This window comes from Erpetoichthys calabaricus, chromosome 6 (assembly GCF_900747795.2).
Source record: "Erpetoichthys calabaricus chromosome 6, fErpCal1.3, whole genome shotgun sequence".
Taxonomy (NCBI): Eukaryota; Metazoa; Chordata; class Cladistia; order Polypteriformes; family Polypteridae; genus Erpetoichthys; species Erpetoichthys calabaricus.
In genome coordinates, this window is record NC_041399.2 from 94,488,250 (window position 1) to 94,511,280 (window position 23,031).

At 35.2% G+C, this 23,031-nt stretch overlaps 1 protein-coding gene and 1 long non-coding RNA gene across 3 annotated transcripts; both read right to left on the reverse strand.

Annotated features, from left to right (window-relative positions):
- Positions 1-17,743: 17,743 nt before the first annotated feature.
- On the reverse strand, positions 17,744-19,734 carry LOC114653928 (uncharacterized). 2 transcript variants are annotated; one of them, XR_003716607.2, is made up of 5 exons: positions 19,642-19,734; positions 19,228-19,538; positions 18,805-18,970; positions 18,287-18,459; positions 17,744-17,955 (listed from the first exon to the last, which is right to left on the reverse strand). It is a non-coding gene; the product is annotated as an uncharacterized LOC114653928 (long non-coding RNA). The 2 variants fall into 2 exon arrangements; XR_007935237.1 differs by having other exon boundaries at positions 18,789-18,970.
- Positions 19,735-20,069: 335 nt separating this feature from the next.
- Positions 20,070-21,473, reverse strand: LOC127528323 (uncharacterized). Its single transcript, XM_051928759.1, has 4 exons — positions 21,322-21,473; positions 20,981-21,202; positions 20,368-20,515; positions 20,070-20,156 (listed from the first exon to the last, which is right to left on the reverse strand). Exons 1-4 carry the CDS (start codon positions 21,471-21,473, stop codon positions 20,070-20,072), a joined length of 609 nt encoding a protein of 202 aa, XP_051784719.1.
- Positions 21,474-23,031: the final 1,558 nt, after the last annotated feature.

The window sequence follows — 23,031 nt, forward strand, 5'->3', positions numbered from 1 at the left end:
ACTACGGTTAATCACGAGTCAGACTCAGCATGACGCTTAACACTAGAATTACCAGAGCTTACAAAAAAACTAGTAAATCCGGCCCACCATAAATCCTTTCGCACTTCTCCGTCAGTGTCTTTTGTCTTCTAAATGTGTCGATAAGCCCAAGCAGCAAGCAACCTGCTATACCATTCCCCCAACTGCCTCAGAATGGGCAAGAATTTCACCGAGTTCCTGCCTTGATTGATTATCTGGGAGTGAGCTACCCAGAATTGTAAGGAGAAATAATTTGATGTGTGTTTTGTGTCTACAACAATCTATGTAAACACATTGTTAAAACAGAAATGTTTTTCATGTTTTAGTAATAAATAACAAAATGTAGACATGAACTATATAATGTGTGAAGGCTGATGGCCACATATCAAATAAACACTTTCACAAAAGGCATACGTACAATACTACAGGTTCCGTGGTGCTGTGGTTAGAACTGCCGATTTATATTCCAGAGGTCGTGAGTTTGCTACCAGCTCCCTGGCAAATTTACCGCTTTGAGTAGTGAGCTGCTGTTATTGTTAAATTATACAATAAAAACATACATTTGGTTTGTGTCTGTAACAGCCGGTGTAAATTTATAGTACTTGTTAGCATTTTTTTCGACTTTTATTATCTCAGTCATGATCGCAATACAACATTCACCCCCGCCCCAAATCTGACGTGGTTATTTTTTATCTGAAACTGAGAATAACTGTAGATGTGAGTGGTGTTTTGAGACAATGGAACTGGAAATTCTCTGATCTGGAGGGATAAAAGCTGACACGCAAACGCTGGTGAATCTGCCTTCTTCATATCTCATTGTCGCTTTAATTTTTTTTTATTCAGTTTTATTGAGTGTTCCTGCTCACGCTGAATTAGTATACACCTTATGGCCCATGATGTCAGAGCCACACTGACAAAAAAAACAGAGACATAGGTATATATGATATTTGGAACAACTCATTTTAAGACCTGTATAGTACATTTCAGAAAACATTGTGGCACTGATGCAACATGCTTTCTGATTGGTACTATTCAGGTCTTAAAATGATTTCTTCAAAATGTCACATATATTTGTCTCTTTCTTTTTTGCCCAGTGCTGCGTTGACATCATGCACCAGAAGGCGTGAGCTTATTCAGTGCAAGCAGGAACACACAGGTGGCCGGTTGCTTGTGCTACAACACGCTTGACTTGGTGGTGATCAACGCACATGTACTGGAGAAGGCATGCACGGGGGCCACTGAGAAAAGAAGAGTGTTCTTTGCTCACCTTGCAAAGGAACTTCATCGTCGCTTCTTACAAAAGGTGATGGATAAAACAAAAGAGGATTCAACATCAATAAGCTTCTGTTCCAAGACTGCCACTCCCCTCAGCCTTTTCAATGTAATAGTAACCACAGCACAGAGAGAAGTGTGTGCATTGCAACAGGTACACATGTCGTAAATGTAGAAACAACGGTCCTTGGGTGTGTGGGAACTGTTAAAATTTGAATATGATGATTGCAAATAGCACAGAACTGACCTATCTGTACTGTTCTTTCCTCTGCCTGTCCTGGAGTACAAAAGAAACACCACCATGCACCCAAAAGTGGACACTGGCAAGATCGAAAAAAAAAAAAACGCGGTCACTGATTACAAGCACAAGAAGGTACGCGAATGAATATGAATAATATGAATAATGTTGCATCAGTGCCACAAAGCTTTCCGAAATGTACTATACAGGTCATAAAATGAGTTATTCCAAATATCATATATACCTATGTATCTGTTTTTTGTCAGTGCAGCTTTGACATCATGGACCATAAGGCGCATACTAATTCAGCGTGAGTAGGAACACTCAATAAAACTGAATAAAAAAAAAATTAAATGAAATATGAAGAAGGCAGATTCACTAGCGTTTGTGTGTCAGCTTTTATCCCTCCAGAACAGAGAATTTCCAGTTCCATTATCTCAAAACACCACTCACATCTACAGTTATTCTCAGTTTCAGATAAAAACAGCGTCAGATCTGGGGCGGGGGGTGGGTGTTGTATCTTGATCGTGACTGAGAGAATAAAAGTGAAAAAAAAATGCTAACTTTTAAAAGTGCTGTAAATTTACACCAGCTGTTACAGACACAAATGAAATGATGTTTTTTTTTGTATAATATTAACAATAAGAGCAGCCCACTACTCAAAACGGTAAATTTGCCGGGGAGCTGGTTTCAAACTCACGACCGCCGGATTATAAGTCAGCGGATGTTACTGCTGCACCACGGAAGCTGTAGTATTGTACTTGCACCTTTTGTGAAAGTGTTTATTTGAAATTTGGCCATCAGCCTTCATACATTATACAGTTCATGTCTACATTATGTAATTTATTAATAAAACATGCAAAAACTTTCTGTTTTAACGATGTGTTTACATAAAAATTATCTCCCTTTACAATTCTGGGTAGCTAACTCCCAGATAATCAATCAAGGCAGGAACTGGGAGAACGTCTTGCCTGTTCAGAGGTGGTGGGGGGATGGTATAGCAGGCTGCTTGCTGCTTGGGCTTATCGACACATTTACAAGGCAAAAGAGGCTGATGGAGAAGTGCGAAGGGATTTAAGGTGGGCTTGGTTTACGTGTTTTTTTCGTTGGATCTGGTAATTCTAGTGTTAATGATCTGCTATATATTTTTAAGCCTGCAAAACACTGTTTTTTTCTGCCATCTAGTGGATGACAAAATATGCTACAAAAAATCATGAATATCTCTATGTGTTTTGCCACTCTATGTGAACTCATCATGAGTGGGATGGAGCCTTCAATGAAAAACACAATAGCAAACGAAAAGCCATAAAGGCAGTTTAGAACAAATTGAAACTAAACCATTCCTCGAGGCAGTTTAGGACAAACTGAAACTGAACCATTGCTTGAATCGACCAATAGTAACGATAACATGAACTCGTCATGAGATTTTCACATGGAAAATTAAATTTATGCATGATACGCCATTGTACAAATAAACTCCTGTGATATGCTCTGTAAATCAGTGAAGCTTTACTGTAGTGTGACTGTAGCTATGTAACAAAAAGGCAAAATAATTACGTCGAAGTGCAAGGAAAAGCAAGATGTTAGTCCCCTAAGCATTGTTCAAAATGTGTCAACTGTCAATGTTTGTGTCAGGGGTAATGTGTAAGTCACTAAGTCTTGCGCTCTGGTAGCCTGGTCAGGCACCGTCATTCTAGTCTCTCTTGCTCATGCAACAGAAAAAACGTTATGAGAAAAGTGTGCAAAGAAATACGCTTCTAATGTCACGATTGCACATCAGGCTGTGCATTGGTGACTATTTCAAAACATATCACAGAAAGGACATGTACTAAATCTGCATCAGTACAGCAGTGGACACATGACATACTGTACCTTTACTATATACTTTCAGTATATAACTATAAAACATCCATCAGTCCATTTTTTTTACTCCATTTTATTTTCTGTAATGATCATTGAGACCCACAATCTTTTCACTGACCTCTGATAGTTTTGATGTCATATCCCCAAAAAAAATCATTCAAAGACATCTTTATTTTCTACATAAAGTCATTACAGGGTTTCTCTGGCATTGTGTGTTAGATCATGGTTCAATCTTTGTATGATTAGGAAAAAACAACATATAAATTATATGGGGAGAATGGAGCTGCGATACACGCCACTATGCCACAACGCCACCCTTATTAAGAATAACAGCAGTAGTTAGCTATTTTTGTAAGTACTGTATATAGATTAAAATATGCATTTTTTTTCTGTGCCTCTAAGTACAGGAATGAGACATGAAGAATAATTGCTATTTATAAAACATGCTTCACTAGAGCTGCCCTTTTTCAAAGTCTATGAGAGGATATGATTTAAAAAATCCAGACATTTGATTGTCACAGTTTTTCATGTAATCTGTAAATGCCATAATATAAATTGACAAAATTTGGAGAAAGTGGCATACTACACAGCACCACATTTTATTATGTCACATTGAACTGTCTTGAAATATTCGTTAGAAAAATAGCAACAGTCAATTACATCCAAGGTAAATGTCACTGTCAATGATGTCCTGAAGTCAAATTTGTTTATTTAAAAGCAATCGGAAAATATGTCTGTCTATGTGATCATTTTATTACCATGTAGGTTTATATTGGAATTCAATCTATGACCATAATTATGTAAAAAAACAAGAAAGATGCTGTCACATAAGAATTTGTTAAAAAATGAGTTGTATTTGAATAATAAAGTTAAACTTCAAAGGTTTAAAGGTGTCACTTTAAAGGTGTCACAGAAGAATGAAATTCTTCTTGCATGTCTCCCACAGGCTAGTGAAAGTAGAACAGTACCAGCATCAGATAAGGACAAGATTCTAGTGAAGTGTGTGTTAAGAATCATATCTGCAGAATAACAAATTGTAACACTGCCACCTATGGAGTTTTTAGTTAGTAATCTTTTACAATCAAGTTACAAGTATAAATATATGAAGCTATAACAGAATTAATTATTAAACATAAGATAATGGATCGAATGTAACTCAAACGTTAACTAAATATAACTTAAACCTTAAGCACATGAGGTCTCTGCCTCATCTTAGAGAAACCACCAATGTAATTTTCCAAGGTTAGAATGAGGTAAATGAGTAACAAACACTCCCCCAGAAAGTGGGGATAAATCTGATGGGAAAGCCCATACCCACCTCCTATGAAGAAGTGCCCAGTTCAATAGGAAAATCCACTATACATCCCACTTAATGAAGCTGTGTTCAGAATAATGGGAGAATCGACATGTGTCAGGAATTATAGGTGGCTTTTCTTGATTAGAGGACGAGATAAATTTCTGCATGTTAAGAGTTAGATGACATGATGTGTTGGATACGGTGAAGTAATTACAAAAAAGTGTAAAAACAGACTGCGGTGGGTTGGCACCCTGCCTGGGATTGGCTCCTGCCTTGTGCCCTGTGTTGGCTGGGATTGGCTCCAGCAGACCCCCGTGACCCTGTGTTCGGATTCAGCGGGTTGGAAAATGGCTGGATGGATGGATGTAAAATCAGATGAATTGTTTAATTGAAAGCTCACTCCATGGACTGAGACATTTGTGTCTAATTCTGTGCAAATAAAGAATTGTTCTGTATTCTCATCTGGGCTCCATAACTGCCTTCTTTGAAGATAGAGAAAACTTTTTCTCATAACACACCTAGGAATGATATTTTGAATCAGTTTGCAGGAATATTTAATCCGTTTCAAAGTTTCTGACTCACCACCTTGTTAAATCACAGATTGACTTATATTTTTGTAGCTAAAATGATGGCATTTTTATGTTCAGTTCATTGATACCACTGTCTTCTTCTCAATTCAGTTCAATTCAATTCATTCAACCGTTCCATATTTCTCACTGTTTTTCTTTTTTTCTGAACGTATTTGCTAGTTACTAGTCTTATTTAAAATTAGATTGATTTGACTTCTGGCTTGTCACTTATAGTATCCACTAGAAATTAGATAAATGGATTTTAAACTTAACAATGCACCGCAAGATATGCAATTCCAGGTGCCATGACTGTACTTTAAATGAGCTGTGAATTTGGAGTTGTGAAGAGGACCAAAAGGTTGCCTTATGTCTGCTGTCAGAGACACTGAGAAAATGAAAGCAGGTTGTACTAAATAGTGTTGTAAAAAGTTATTTGCACCGTGATTGCAAGCACTAAGCAGTTCAGTTACACTTTACTGGAGCAGCTGTTTGTTGGAGATGGAAAGTGCCGGATGTGAGAGACAGATGTGCTGAAGCGATAGTAAAAGCAAGGCAAAAGGTTTTAGAATTGGTCTACCATCCATTGTAATGGAAGCATTTGATTGCTAATCAAATAAAATTGATGAAAAATCTGTGCTTATAGCGGGTCATGGAGCATACAAATACAGTGGCATTTTGTGCTTTACAGAGAACTGGCTTAAACGTGATATACTTGACACTATTTTAATGCAGGATGGATTTCATCTTATTTGAGCAGACAGAGACCCAGTGCGGTGTGGAAAAAAGACACGTGGGGGACTGGTCATCTATGTGAATGAGGAATGGTGTATAAGGGAGCATATTACAGTTAAAACTACAGTTTGTAATTCAGATATTTCATTTCTGGCTATCGGAATTTGTCCACATTATTTGCCCAAGGAAATAAATTACATTATTATTAATGTTTATATTCCTCCCTCTGCAAATGGGGACCTAGCAATGGAAATGATTTATTCTATCACTAACATATTACTGTTTAACATTTTTAATGTTTAACATTTTAATTTTAAACACTTTAATGATGGCTCACTTCAGACCAGCACTTATAATATGTGCTGACTTCAACCAAGTGACTTTGGAAAGAATGATGACAAATTTCTACCAATTTGTGACATGTTCCATATGAGGAAATAACAAGCTGGACCTGCTGTATTCAAATGTTAAAGATATATGTAAGTGTAATCTACTTGTTTCTTAGATTCATCTTATTCCCAGCTTCAAGCCTGCTATTAGACGACAGACTGTTACCAACAGTGAAGAAGTGGAGCCTGGAGGCTGAAATGACTCTGAATGATTGCTTCCAAATGACAGACTGGGAAATGATGTGTGAGTCACATGGGGACAATATTGAGGAACTCTGTCACTGCATCACAGACAATATTAACCCACAAAAACAATGCATTGCTTTCCAGGCAACAAGCCTTGGATTACTGAGGAGCTGAAAGGTCTATTGAATGAGAAAAAGACCGCATTTAAATCCAGTGACAAACAGACTCTGAAGGACATACAGAGTGTGCTAAAGAAAAAGCTGAATGAAGAAAAGAAAGCTTAGTAAGCAAAAATAGAAAACAAACTCACTTGGAATAAGAGGAAGGATATCAGGAATGGACAGGATATAATTACAGGATTTAAGCAATCTAGGGCCCAGATTAAATAAGGAGATCTGGACAAAGCTAACACAGTGAACCAATTTTTATCTATCTATCTATCTATCTATCTATCTATCTATCTATCTATCTATCTATCTATCTATCTATCTATCTATCTATCTATCTATCTATCTATCTATCTATCTATCTATCTTGTCCTGATTGTACCTTCATTTGAATGCCGACATGTCTGAAAGAATTTCATTATTTGGAAAATGCACACAATAAAAACCCGGCAATTAAGCAGACAATAGATATAACAACATATTTATTTCAACAACAAATCAGTTACACATGGAGAACTAATGTTGAATGTGGAAACCCAAATTTATATCAAGTGTAAATGAGTTAAATCTAATGCCAACACAGGCTTCATGTAGGTGAGGCCTATGTAACAGGAACTGTATATCCAATAAAAATCAGTGTTCTCATTTTTGCTATTCTAGCACTGATTGCTTCTGTGCAGATATGACAAGAAAAAAAGTTTTTCAAAAAATATAACAATAAACCCTCTTTTAACATTGTGATTGCTAAAAGATATTGTTCAATTGTAACAAATAGAGACCGGAATAGTACAATGTTGGAGCCCCAGCTGGGATGAACTGTTTAGTAGAATGAAAAGATGAAAGACTCCAAAGAAAAACTCAAAGGTTACTTCCAATATGGAGGTTCCATCCTTTTTGGTAGCAGGTCCATGAATGAACACTCACCTCTAGTCTGGGACCTTCTTAAAAAATGGAAGCACTGGAAGGGGCTGGACATGTGGAGTCTAGGATGAAGCAATGATAGGGTACTGGGATGTCCTGCTCTACTCTAAATTTAAACAGGGAAATGAAGTTAAAGTTTTTACCTGAACTGAGCCTTCAATGCAATTCCTTGGTTCACATCTGTGACACAGTATATATAACAGTCTATTTGGCCTGTTAAAAAATGACCCTGAAGTAGTATTTTTTTTTTCTCTGTGCAGTGACTCATATTGACATGATGGTAAAATTACTTGTTAATATGAATCAAGTGAAGTCTTGTACTAAATATGTAATATAAAGAGAAATGTGTCTCAAGTAAGCCACCTTAGACCACTCCAAAGTAAAGTTTTGTTAGAGGTCACATTGCAGAGATGAACACTTTACTATGCTTTGTAGTGTTACAAAGACTTTAAGAAGGGTTTGTTAAGGTCTTTTGAAATAATAGGAAATGAGTAATAGATGCATTTTTGTAGTATCTAAATTAAAGTGTTAACATAATTTTATACTTTGTAGTTTCTATTCAAAATACAATACTGGTTACCTTCTCCATTCTCAAGATATGTTGTGGCTGCAGTTTTCAAAAAAACAAGAGTATACATAAGGGATCTAACTAGCCCAGAAGAAAATGAAAATGTTGAAAAGTATACAGCACAAAACAACCTTATATGGCACATGTTACAATAAAATTAATAAAATTGCATACACACATTTTTTATTTAACTTTCTATATTATTTCCATGGCCAGCCAAGTAATCATACTGTAGTTAAACAAGATTAATAACTGAACTCATTGTAAGGGAAACTATCAGTTTTGTCATTTCACTTTGATTACTCCTTTCATCTTTAGAATTTGAAAAAGGTCACGAAAACTGCAGCCATCATGAAAGCTGAAAAGCCGTCCCCCAGCAATTGCAAAAATTGTAGGGTTGCGGGAGAAAACCATCTCTTTGATACTGCCTTCCCCTTCACATCCGCCTATAGGCACAATAAACAGGATTCATAGTTCAGTGTGCAAAGATGATTATTATATTTACATTTTAATAAAATATTGAATAAAACTTTAATAGATAAATTTGTTGTAGTAAAAGGCAAATTTCCAAGCTATTTATATACAGATTAACATCAAAAGTAGTTTTGTAATTAAAAAAAAGTTATAGACAGAAAATCTTTGAGAAAACAACACCAGTGATCAGAATGCAGAAACTATGGCTTAGTGGCTAAACACTAGGGGCCTCATTTATAAAGCATGCATAAGCAGAAAAAGAGGCATGAAATGTGCATATAGAACTTCCCAAGTAAACATTGGGATTTATAAAAGAAAACATATATTTATGGCAATTCTGCGTACACAACATTTTGAAGAAACTGGGAAATGATGACACCCTTGATCAGCAGGGAAATTAAGCCATACTAGCTAAATGAAGACTCATACATATAATAATACATATCACCGAGTCGTTATTACAATTGGCATTGACATGACAAACAAATTAAACCTTAAATATAAATATACTGATTATGATGTACAGATTGTATTTTCGTTCCCTTTTAATATTGTGTATTAGCACTGAAAAAAACTTTTTTTTTTGGTCAGTTTATTTAGTCTACCTGTTGTAACTTATCAGGAAATTGGCTGAACTAGTCAAGCTTCACTCCTACATGCAAACTGTGCTGGAAGCCATTAGCTGAGTGACGAAGCACTACATCCAGTTTTCGTATGGTGTGGGCATACATACATAAAACATAAAGTATTTTTGCCAACATAAAAATACAATTTGCAGCAATGTCCAGTTCTTGTAATGTTATTAGATCACTTTACAACACTCATATTTACAGCATCTAGTGAGAATGAAGCACCTTTTTAAAATGTAGGATGTTACATTCCATTAACACAGAAGTCATATGTAATGCCAAGATGAGATTGACAGATATCATGTCTCTCTGGCCTGAGTCTACCCATGATTCATTTATTTTGAGACAAACTAGCTTTGCCAGGCATGACGGCACATGTTGGCTGGTTTGTTGGTAAGGTAACTGGCTAAACCATCAGTTTTTCTTATGTTTTATACTGTTCATCGTATCAGCAATCATGTCATTACATGTGCCGGGTGAAAGTGGCTAACCACTCAGATGCTATGAGAGGCCAAACAGGCCAAAAATTATATATTTTTGTACGTAAAGTATTGGGTTACGCATGAACATTATTGGTTTATGGATAATTACTATCGGTGTGCGTGCATACTTAATTGGTTTGCGTGCGAACAATACTGGTTTCATTCATATGAACTATATTGGTTCGTGTCCGTATATTATCGGTTTGTGCGTGAACTATATCCGTTTGTATATGCATAGCACTGGTTTGCATATGAACTATATTGAATTGAACTTTATTACTGGTTCACGTGCGTTTGCTATCGATTTTTTTGTATCAACTATATTGGCTTGTGTTCGTATACTACTGGTTTGCTTACATATAGCACTGGTTTTTCATATGCACTATACTGGTTTCACATGAGTAATATATCGGTTTCGCATATGAACGCTATTGGTTTTGTGTATGCACTACATTGAGTCCTTGTCAGTCTTCTAACGGTTTAATGTGTGCGTACTATGCTGGCTTTGTGAAAGTAACATGCTGGATTTATGTGTGCACTATATCGTTTTTGCGTATGAAACATACTGGTTTGCGAACGCACACTATTGCAATGTTGTGTGTGAACTATATCGGTTCTGCGTATGAACTATATTGGTTGTTCACGTGGTTTTCAGAGGCAGTGGGAGGGGCAATGAAAAGAAAACTAGAGGGCTGTTACAGTCCGCCATTTTCAAACGTGAAGAGGAACGGGTAGGAGCGATAATTTAAAACCGCAGAAAGTTTTCGCTACAATAAGTTTATGAAAGGGTTAGGAGGTAAATAAAACTGTTTAATGGTATTTGCCCATAAGTCTGAAATTAAGCGTAAACAGTTAAGTTGGTGCCTCGCATCAATTGTCAGCTGTTTTGGTGTGTTTGGACCTAACAAAAAGTGTTGGCATTTGTGAAAATCGAATTAAAAAGGGAAATAATTGAAATAATTAATGAAAATGTCATCTGAATATGACACAATTGACTATTTTTAAGTATTAATGATACAGTATGCAGGCTTGAAACTGTACAGAATGACGCAAACCAACTTGAAAGAATCCATCGTCATCTTGGAGATCATCTTCAGTTAATTTTTGTAATTCTGAATACCCTTCACTCATTGTCTAGTGAAAATCAATCCTTTTCCATTCTGAGCCAATTACATAATGTGCTAAGATCTGTTTATGATCAAACAGAGGAAAGAATATTGTGGTTAGAAAGAAATGAAGATTTTTCCATTCAAGAGCCTTCAGAAAATCAAGGAAGTTTAATGATTAGTCATTTCTTTTTTGATCTAATATTATAAATCATTTTGCTTTAAGAAATAGTGACAATTGTTTTCAGTACAAAATAAAGAAAACTATCCCTGTGCTTTAAAACTTGCAGTTGCATGTTGTGTTGAGAATCAAAGAAAGGTACAGTATATTAATAAATGCTGGTGATGTCTAAAGTCTTGTGGCCATGAAAAAACTGAAAATGTAAACTACAAATACTTTAAAGCTGGCTGTCTGTCTAAATGTCAGCTTAATATTTTGTAGTTAGAATATGAAAATTGTTCTTGAATTTTGCAAAAGGATTGGTTTAGTTAAATTTTTGTGTTGTGTGTTTATTGTTCACCTCCCTTCTTTGCTCCTGTGTAGTGTGATGAACCCTATTGCTTCTGCACTAATAAAAATTAATGAAAACTGTTTGAAATAAATGAATTAAAAGCCTGGTATATTGTTTATGTACAAAGTATATGAAGTTACTAAGCAAAATTCGGTAAAAGGTTAAAAAAGTTTCCTGAAATCTGCAAAAGTTTAGTGGCGGAGACTTAAAAAACAATACAAAACATTCTGTATTTTATATATTTCTTTACTAATGAACATCATACTAAGGCACTTTAGAAGTGCAGATCTTTTACACAGTATGACAGTGGTGGTTATTGAAGTGCCAGCCATGTGGTTTATAATAAAAGAAGCACATTGCCTGTCTGACATTTCCTTATTATTCCATTAAACCAAATTACATTGAAGTAGAGTTAAAACAGAAATCTATAAATTAATCTTATAACCTCATATAGTAGTTACTGGTGCCACTTTACAACCTTTTCAGTTGAAATCTAGGCTTGGTCTTTGTGTCTGAGGATTTTGCTTGTTCTTCATGTGTCCATGGTGGTTTTTCATAAGATATGTAGATTTTTCTCCTATATGTGCACTAAGTCCATTGGTGTCTCTTAACTCTTATGTAGGCATTTGAGTTGTGATGGACACACACAAATTCCAAGGTTGTTTTCTGCCTTGGACCTGTTGCTGATGGAATTGGCTCCATTCTCCAGATCTCTGAACTTTATTTTAAGATAGTTTGAAAATGAGTGGATGTTTCAATTACGGTGCTTAGTTGTAATGTACTAAATAAAAATATTTTTGTATCAATTTTAATCTGTCTTACAGATAGCACTTTCACAATATTTTAGCAGTTGTAATTACTCCTGAATTTAGGAATCCATTAACTCTCATAAACCCTTACAGAATACTGGTGCAACTAGCTGGGACCTCAGAAATTGTTCCATAGCATGATCTAGACAGATCTCCTCTTAGTCGTATTCATTATGGAACAGATACACTTATTGGCAGTGCAGAAGGACCTGTATAGTACAAAAAAAGAGTACAAAGAATATTCAGTTTCATATCTGCCTTTTTACTTTGTTTCAGCTGGTGTCGTAATGTGTCTTTTGTCTCCATTGTCCACCCAGACTATTGCACTTCAGTAATGTTTAAATGTTAATGTAAATCCTCAACCATACAGATAATTAATTTCCATATAACTATTAATTCTTCTCAGTCTTTAACTCGTCCTTATTCCAGCTGTCATTTTAATAATTACATTTTTTTTGCTTATGATATTTTCAGTAGCATACAATATGAAAATTCTTTGACATTTGGTATTTCTGCATAGAGGTTTATTTCTTTTTCTTCCTAATTTGCTACTGTGACAGATACTTATGCATCACACCATCCTGGCAAAATGTGTACCATTTTACAGTGTATACTTCAATGTTCCTGTGTAAAATAAAGTTAAAATTCTAAGAAGGTAATGTATCAATTAAATTTAGTATTTTCAGTGTATTTATCAGTCCATCTGTATCCATTGTATATGTATATTTATGTGTACAGGTATCAGATACCCAGGAATCTTCTGGAACACCTAATTGATTTAGGATTTTCTTGGATTTCTATTGCAAGACTCTTCTGTATTGGCACACGGACATTATATCGTCATCGACAAAGAATGGGGCTCCTTGCAAACTCCAGGTTCAGCAATATCTCTGATTCTGAGCTTGATACTTTAATTCTTGAAATTAGGCATTCAACTCCTTACATAGGTGAAAGATAAATTTCTGGCAGCCTGCGTTCACGTAACATTCGCGTGCAACGATGGAGAATAAGAGAAAGACTTCATATAATTGATCCTGTTGGAACTATAATTCGAAGAAGGTATGCAATTCAAAGAAGAGTATATAGTGTTCCTGGACCAAATTATATTTGGTAAGTGTTTTGTCTTTTGTAAAATTGCATTGTGAAAAACTATTTTTCACACTTTCTGCCTCTTATTCGATTTGAATGCTCGGAAAAGCACAGTCCTATAGGCTCTGCATTGTAATCCTTTTTTATGGTTTGTTCAACAAAACTATAATTTATATACAGGTGCTTTTAACAAACATTTGTTGACACACCTCATAATAATTTACTGTTACAGTATTAAATCTGAGTAGGTGGTGTAGTGGAGCAGTGGTTAACAGTATAGCTTTGAAACAATGGGACCAGAACTCACATTTTGGGTCCTTGCTGTGTGAAGTTTGCTTGTTCTCCCTGTGTTCATAGGGGTTTCCTTTGGGTGCTCTTGTTTTTATCCCACAGTCCAAAGACATGCAGGTTAGGCGGACTGGTGATACTAAATTGGCCTTAGAGTGTGAATGTGTAACCTTGCAATGGACTGGTGCCCTGCAGTTTGCTCCCACTTTGTGTCCTATGCTTAATATGACAGACTTCAGCTTTCCTGCAACTGAGGATAAGGCAGGTTTGGAAAACAGATCAAAAAATGGATAAATAGGTAGGAATACACATAGCTTTCACAAGGTGTATTCATTGTAATATACACTTCCTCCACAAAAGGTTGTAAAATGTTTGCACATTAGTAATGTTCTTAACCTTCAATAACTGTAAATGTATATTATCATGTCTATCATTCATGTAGTTTTCATAATAAAATGTGTAATAAGGTAAACCCAGCTTTAATTTAAAATGAATTGTAGTATCAGGTATATGTTCCTAAAAAGCTTGTTTGAAATTAAAAATTCACCTATGGGGTTCTTTCACTATTTAAAGTGTGTCTGTATACTAGTTTTTAAAGTTCATCTTTACCTATTTTTATCACCCATTTTCTTTTTCCAGGCACATAGACAGCAACCATAAACTAATCCCATGGAGGTTTGTTTTTCATGGATGTGTAGATGGTTATAGTCGTACAATTGTGTACATTGAGGCTTCGAACAACAATTCTGCATCAACAGTACTTACCTTTTTTCTAGAAGGCGTAAGGAATTTTGGATTACCTTTAAGGGTTCGAGGAGATGCAAGTTCTGAGAATGTGCTGGTGGAAAGATACATGATCAGCGAAAGAGGACATGTTGGAAGTTTTATTGTTGGACGCAGTGTGCATAATCAAAGGATTGAGCGTCTTTGGGCAGAACTGAATAGAGCAGTGACCTCATATTTTAAAGGTATATTTCTGTTTATGGAAGAAAATCTTGTTCTTGACAGCAACTCAGAAGTTGATATGTATTGTTTACACTACATATATACGAGGGGGGACCCAAAAATAACCGGAAATATTTTTAAAACGTGTTTAATTTAATTTTCTGTACAAACTACAATTAGTTTCCTTCAAAGTACTCTCCATTGGCGGAAATACACTTATCTAACCGTTTGTTCCATTGTTTGAAACATTTTTTAAATTCGTCTGAAGTAATGCCCATTAATGCTCTGGTCGTTTCTTGTTTTACCTCTTCGACGTCAGCAAAACGCCTTCCTTTCAAGTCTTTTTTCATCCGAGGGAACAAAAAGAAACAACACAGAGCTAAATCCGGTGAGTAGGGTGGGTGGTTCAGGGTTGTCATACCGTTTCTTGTCAAAAATTGGCAAATGCTGAGAGCAGTGTGAGATGGAGCGTTCTCATGATGAAAGAACCAATCGCCCGACTCCCACAAATCAGGGCGTTTCCTTCTCACACTGTTGCGCAACCTACTTTTACAAAAAAATTCACTGAACACAAGCACAACCTTCCAGACTGATGGCACTTGGCAGACTGACTTGTGACTAGATCGCCCTAGCGGCCCAACCATGTACTACAAGTACCAACCTAACAACAACAAAATTCCGGTTATTTTTGGGTCCCCCCTCGTATGCCTCGAATTAAAGTTGCTGTGAATGAATTTGTTAATCAGTGGAACAACCATAGTTTAAGCACAGAGAATAATTTTTCACCACTTCAGTTGTGGACTGCAGGTTTCTTGTCTGCAGGTGACAGAGTGAACAGCTTAGGATTTGTCAGTTGTGACTCATTTCCACATAATTCTTCACTTGAAAGGGAACACATTCCAGAAAATATTTTCACTGTATCTACCAAACAGCTAGAACACTTGCACCAAATGGTTAATCCCCTCCATGATGATCATAATCGTGGAATTAATCATTTCTTGACTATTAAAGAATACCTGGGGTCCATTTTTGTTTTGAGTTAAGGTAGTTAATATTTCCTTTTTCATTGTCAGTCATAAATGTAACATCCTCAAACACAAAAACTTTTATCATCCTACCTCCTTGCTCTTGTTGTATTTTTGCAGAAATATATTAATAAATGGGTACATAACAGACTCACTGCTGGAATTTTTTTTTTAGAAATTGAGTTTTGAATTAATTGATTTGTTTGAAAAACGTTGTTCATGTAAATGATAGTTGTAAATATTATTAGGTACATTAAAACTGTATAATTCTGAAACATATCCTTATATAAAATGAAGTTAAAATTATCAGCTTGTAGTGACTCTATTTTTGACTTGAATAAGCATACAAATAAACATTATGAACTGAAAATAATAATGAATTAAACTATACCGAACGGATTAACTGTATCCTAGACCTGTAAAAAACACAATAAATCCAGGATACAGCAATCCAATTTCCTACATTGTCCATTTTAAAAATTGTAATGCAGAACTACTGTAGATCTGCAAATCAGCACTAAATAGCAATATGCATGCCAGTGCAGAAAAATGTAAATACATGTGTAAAGGAAAAATAAAATCTTTATTACTTGAAACAATTTTCACCATTATACTGAACTTTTAAATGGCTTGCCATTCTGTTAATTTTCAGATTCACGCTAATAAAATGTTTAATTCTTTTACTAGAATATAAAGATAAACATGATGAACTTTATTACGAAAAATGCAATTTTTTTTATTTTTTAAAATGTATCAGAAAAGTGCAGTTGTTTCTAATTTGAATAAAACTTAAGTTTAAACATTTCTTCAAAAATTAGCAGACATTCTAATGTAATGGTACTGTAACACAAAAACAAATTACTGTATGCCAGAGGATTGTGCACAATTTAAAAAGCTGAAAACAAACAATCAATACAGAAAAAATATTTTTGGATAATTTTAATAATGTGAAATCTTCTAACAGCACTGAAAGCCCAAGATTGTCACATCTTTCAAAAATGAGTTTTAACCTCTCAATAAACTGGACAATAGTAACATATATAAGGCTGTAATTTCAAATACTAATGACAAGGTTCTGAAGACAGGATGATTGTTACTTCCTTCTCTAAATACACAACAACATACTTTTCCAAATCACAGTGAAATGTGATATTAATGTTAACCCAATCCCTATTTTTTGTAAGATTTTAATGATGAAAAGGTTAAGATGGACTTATGAATTTCTAGGAGTTACTCCTTTTGTGCAGGAACAATGAAGTACTTATGGGTTATTATGTCTCACTATGAAGTCATTATCAGATTATTGCACATTTGTATTTATTATGCCTGCCCAAATCCTGGAGAATTATGAATGGCAAAGTCAAGGTTGCATTTAAAATCTTCATAAACATTATGAACTGTAGGTAGACGTAAAATATTGGCACATGTGTTTGCAGTGGGGAACAGATCTTTACTATAAATTAATTCAATGGATGGCTTAGTTGTCCATCCAAGTGCTGGTGGATAATCTGTTCCTGTAGCAAATGCTAGAATTTGACCAGGTGAGATGTCTCCACCCCCATCTGCAAGTAGAAAACAAATATACATAGTATTACATATAGCAAGCACTCATTACATAAACTGTATATAGTCACATGTACATATGGGGTAAAGGTACATATGGTTTAAAGATACAGTATCAAGATACGCAAGAAACACATGTACTTATAAAAAGACACAGCATTGTCAAACTCACTTAATTTAGTTATATATTAGAGGGGTCAAGAACCTATCCTGGAAGCAGGAAAAATCCCTAGGCAAGGTACCAGTCCACCATAGGGCTCACTTAATTCATACAGGTACACCTACACTTACACAATGCTTATTTAAAGGCACCAAAGTTAAACCAACATGCATGTCTTGGGAGGCGTGGAACAAAAGCTGGGGCTTCTGGGAAAAAATCCATACAGACACTGGCAGAACATGCAAACCTCACATGGACAGTGAATGGGTATTAGATAAGAACCTGGTATAATGAATCCATGAGGCAGCAGCACACCCCATTAAATTGCCTCCAATAAAAAGGATATTGTATCGCTAATAGTAATAACCTGAAAGGACTGAAATGGCAGACCAAAAAAAAAAGATTCATATACTTATGCAGTTAATTAGCAAAACAAACCTTGCATGTCTGTTAAGTAATCTCACCACCATCCTATGATTTTTGTCTGCAGTTGTTGCTTATTGCTACCTTGATACTCCAAACTGATAGTAAACATTTTGTCCATTTCTTGCCATGTAAGTGTTTTTTCTGTGTAGCATAAGGCTGGGTAAAATGCCTTGGGAAACTTGTGAATTGCATCCAGAACACCAAGTGTACAAAGACCCTGTTTGAATCTAAAAAGGAAATAAATGTACAGAACTATCACTTGAATTGTTCTGAAATGTAGTAAACAAAGCCAACCACAGAAAAGAAGATATTTTTTTCTTCTTTCATCTGCTAAGTTTTACTATATAGTAATTGCTTTGTAACCATTTCTTAAAACAGGATTGCTAGTTCTAATCTTAGTTAAAAGGAATGTTAGATTTAAAATGCCTTTAAGGTAACAGAAAAATATAATAAAGGTATACAAACATAATAAAATTGACTATTATGCTACTAGAAATGCACAATTTTAACTTTTTCTGTGTTATCTTTTAAGAGAATGAAAGATTAACCTATACATACCTTTCAAATACTCCTCTTGTGTGCCCGAAAAAATACCAATTTGTGGCTTCTTCAACAATCTGTTTAGAACATTCAACAGAAATCACCCTATGTAAGCACCCTGCTAAGCTCAAAAAATCCTGAAACTTCAAGACAGCTTCACTTGCTTCACCTAAGGTTTTTGCCTCATATATCTGAATTATAGATTTAGGAACCAATACAACAGATTTACTATGCTTTAACATTTACTGATCAAGCAGTAAGTCTCTTAAACTGATTAATTACTCTCAGTTTAGACTAATCTGTCCATTGATGACTCCCCCACAAGTCTTTGAATATATATGATATTTGGAAAGAGAACTGCTTTATTGTTGATAATTACAATTTCACATGGAATATAATACACAAGAGACAAGAGCACTAGTGTATTTTTACATGTTAAGGACAAAATCAGAGCTGATGCAACATAATTTGTTATCACATACTATGTATTAAATTGAAACAATAATTTAAACATAATTACTTTTTGTAATTTTGACCTTATGTCTTCATCCTCAATGTTCTTAAAATCACATTTAACATTTTCGGGTCCACTGACCAAGGCATCATACAACTCAGTTGATATAAACTGTGGTGGTGGTCCTCCATGTACAAGGGAAACAGCAATAGCTCTCCCTGCAATGAATTAGTCATCTCTTCTCACAGCTAAACAAACACAGAAACAAATGCATGTAATTAAGTTAATTTACAAAAAAATGTGAGGCTTACTACACCATATCAAAAAGAATAAATGTGTAATAGAGATATAAGTCATGCAAAATACAAAATGCAGTACAATGTGAATTTATGTAAAATTAGCCAATAGTGAAAGTACTTAATACTCTCAGCTTTGTAAACATTTTGTACAAAACTCTGCAATCCCATTTTACTAACATAAATAATAATAATATAAAAAAACATACCTGTACTATTGACTGCTAAGTATTTTTTATGTTCTGGCCCCATAAAGAGAGAACTAGATTGGAGATGTCTCATCAAAAGTCTCAGGAATTCTCTGCGAGGTCCTCCAATGTCAACAGCGCCTTCTGAATGGCCAACATCATCAGTAAACTTAATGGACATATGTTTGTTAGGAGAATACGTATTTCTCTTAAATCCATACAATCCACGTACTGCTCCCTCCCACAGTGAAGATCTGTTAATGTTAAAAATGCTGCTTTCTTCTTCACTAATTACATCAGCCAAATTTTGAAGAATGTCTTCAAGAAGGAAACTGACAATGAGAAATAAGGAAACCTTTCTGGCATAAGATTGTCAACTCTATACAGCTATTCCTTGGTTTAAAAAAAAATCGACAAATTTGACGAAATACATACCTATCGCCTGATGAATCATTAGAGTTATCGCTGAAGACAATGGGCCCTTCTATGTCATCCTCTTCAGTCACTTCCAAAATATTGATGTACTGGCTGCAGAATAGAAGTTTAAAAAAAAAAAAAAGTGTAAAAATGATATACCAGCCTATTGTCAAGGTATCAAAATGGTGAATAGAATTTACCACAGGGCTGAGCAAAACTAGCATTTACCTTTCACTAAGCACCAAACAAAAATAAACATTTGATATTTTATGCAGTTCACTAAAACACTATACTTCCCTTATTACATACTGCAATATTTATTAAGTATGAGGTTTTTCCTTTCTTACTCTTCACAATAGTATGTTTACAAATACAATGCTTTTAGTATATCTAAAATTTAATTTTAATGCAGTTCTCATAATATATATTAAGAATGACATATAAACTTACTGTTTCATTTCATAATGAGAATCTTCATAAATACAATGCTTGCCTTCATTGTGTTCTGTTTCATTGTCGGAGGAGTTTGTACACTAAAATAAATAGTCCTCAATTACATACTGGTTACAAAGTTTACAAAATTACCAAACACAACACTCTCTCCAGAACTTATTCCAAATAAGGTTTGCAAGGTGTTGGATCCTTTGCCAACATTATTTGGTACCAGGCAGGATCCAAGCCTGCCAGTCCACCACAGGGACATTTACACAACTATCATCATCTTAATAAAAATATAATACACACCTTCTCAATGATATCATCAGGAGACTGAAGAAGTGTTTTGTTTGGTCTAAGGTACAACACCTTGTTTATCACAAATCCAGACAAAGTTTGTCCAGCCACTAGGTTTGGTTTAACAACTTTATTATGTAGACCCATGAGAATTTCAAATCTGAAATAAAAAGCTTACAATTAATGAAACATGGATTTTTTTTCCATGACCATATTTGAATTCACACAGTTCCATTGAATGTATCAATGTGGTATAACAAAAATATTATGTACATTAAATAAGCTAAACCAAAATAAATCCTAATGGCAAAAAGCCTAGGCATACTCCACACTTTACATTTATAATTGCAATATTTAAACTGCAAGTTACAGGCCTGGAGTATAGTGCACAAAGGTAAGTCTGAGCCTCTCACTCACTTTGAAACCGTTAGCAACAGCCTTGGCATGTGGTTCACAATAGAAGGGTGAAAAAGAAAATTATATTAATGATGACAAAACAATCATTTCAAACATTTGTACCGTGAAAAGGCAGGGCGCAGATTAATTTGCATTTCATAAAATTAAACCCGAACATTGTATTTTAAAAGATCATACAGCTTTTATCTTAAAAAACATTCACACTTACTGTATGCTTGAATCAATTTTATCGCTGAAAACTAATCGCAATTGTTCAATTATCATTTTCGCATCCCAGTCCTTTTGAAATTCCACTGCATTCTTCACATGATCACTGTCAAACAGCCATTGCTTTGTTCCTCGTCTTGGAACCACAACAAAATTAGCATCAGGAAGTAGCACTACATCTTTTGTGAAACTGCTTGGGCCACAAATTCGTTTTTTAAAAATTCTGGAAAGAATAAAAAAAACATTGGATACAGCATACTGAACCTTTAATCCTTCACTAGAACATTTTAGATAAAGTCAATATAAAATTACACACACTTATTTCTTCCCTCCAACACGTACCTTTTTGCGGCCAGTCTTGCAGAACTTCTTGAAGACTGTAGCATATTTAACCTTGTAGAAAAGTGCGGAACATCTGCACATCGTTTTCCTGATAAATGTTTAGTTAGCCATAGAAGAACAGTGTGGTACATTAGGAGGTTGTAGGCTTTCATATTGTTCACCCATGCCGTTGGATGATGAACAAGTCCAATTCAGTGCTTCGTCAACTGCTTTCACAACTGAAGGGTTGCTCAGAACAGATGAAATCAAATCCCTGCAAACATCTATATGCCTCGAATTATCCATTCTGAAAGATTGAAAATTTGCCAACATTCAGATTAAACTACAAATCTGTAAATGGTTTTAAGGTAAATGCCTACACTTACAGCACCTCAGAGTCAAATTCTAATGGCAGTTAACTGCAAGAAAATTGCACAGTAAACTCTGAAAATTGAGCTATATAATTCTGTACTTTAAAACGTGTATATAAACATTTAAACACTGTACCAAATGTATGTCTGAGAATCCAGTTTTCCGATACGCCATGTTTTAGACTGAACACTGATTATTAAAAATAGGGTAAAGTCAGACCAAAGCGATGGGTGTTCATAATGAACTTCTTTAAAGTATTCGGTAATATGATAAAGCCAAATAAAATAAAACAACACTTCGGTTTTCTCAAATACCAGTAATTCTGCAATACAGTACCACCAAAACAGCTGACAATTGATGCGTGGCACCAACTAAACTGTTTACGCTTAATTTCAGACTTATGGGCAAATACCATTAAACAGTTTTATTTACCTCCTAACCCTTTCATAAACTTATTGTAGCGAAAACTTTCTGCGGTTTTAAATTATCGCTCCTACCCGTTCCTCTTCACGTTTGAAAATGGCTGACTGTAGCAGCCCTCTAGTTTTCTTTTCATTGCCCCTCCCACTGCCTCTGAAAACCACGTGAACAACCAATATAGTTCATACGCAGAACCGATATAGTTCACACACAACATTGCAATAGTGTGTGTTCACAAACCAGTATGTTTCATACGCAAAACCGATATAGTGCACACATAAATCCAGCATGTTACTTTCACAAAGCCGGCATAGTACGCACACATAAAACCGGTAGAAGACTGACAAGGACTCAATGTAGTGCATACACAAAACCAATAGCGTTCATATGTGAAACCGATATATTACCCACGTGAAACCAGTATAGTGCATATGAAAAATCAGTGCTATACATAAGTAAACCAGTAGTATACGAACACAAGCCAATATAGTTGATACGCAAACCGATTGCATACGCACGCAAACCAATGCAATTCACTCACAAACCGATAGCAAACGCACGTGAACCAGTAATAAAGTTCAATTCAATATAGTTCATATGCAAACCAGTGCTATGCATATACAAACGGATATAGTTCACGCACAAACCGATAATATACGGACACGAACCAATATAGTTCATATGAATGAAACCAGTATTGTTTGCACACAAACCAATTAAGTATGCACGCAAACCAATAGTAATTTTCCATAAACCAATACAGTAATCCCTCGCTATATCGCGCTTCGACTTTCGCGGCTTCACTCTATCACGGATTTTATATGTAAGCATATCTAAATATATAACGCGGATTTTTCGCAGCTTCGCGGGTTTCTGCGGACAATGGGTCTTTTTACTTCTGGTACTTGCTTCCTCAGTTGGTTTGCCCAGTTGATTTCA

Coding starts and splice junctions, on each gene's coding strand:
- LOC127528323 (XM_051928759.1), bottom strand. CDS start 21,473: ATGAAAGCCTACAACCTCCTAATGTACCACACTGTTCTTCTATGGCTA. Junction 20,516..20,980: donor AAAATTGATTCAAGCATACA/GTAAGTGTGAAT, acceptor TTTTTATTTCAG/ATTTGAAATTCTCATGGGTC. Junction 20,157..20,367: donor CTGATGATATCATTGAGAAG/GTGTGTATTATA, acceptor TATTTATTTTAG/TGTACAAACTCCTCCGACAA.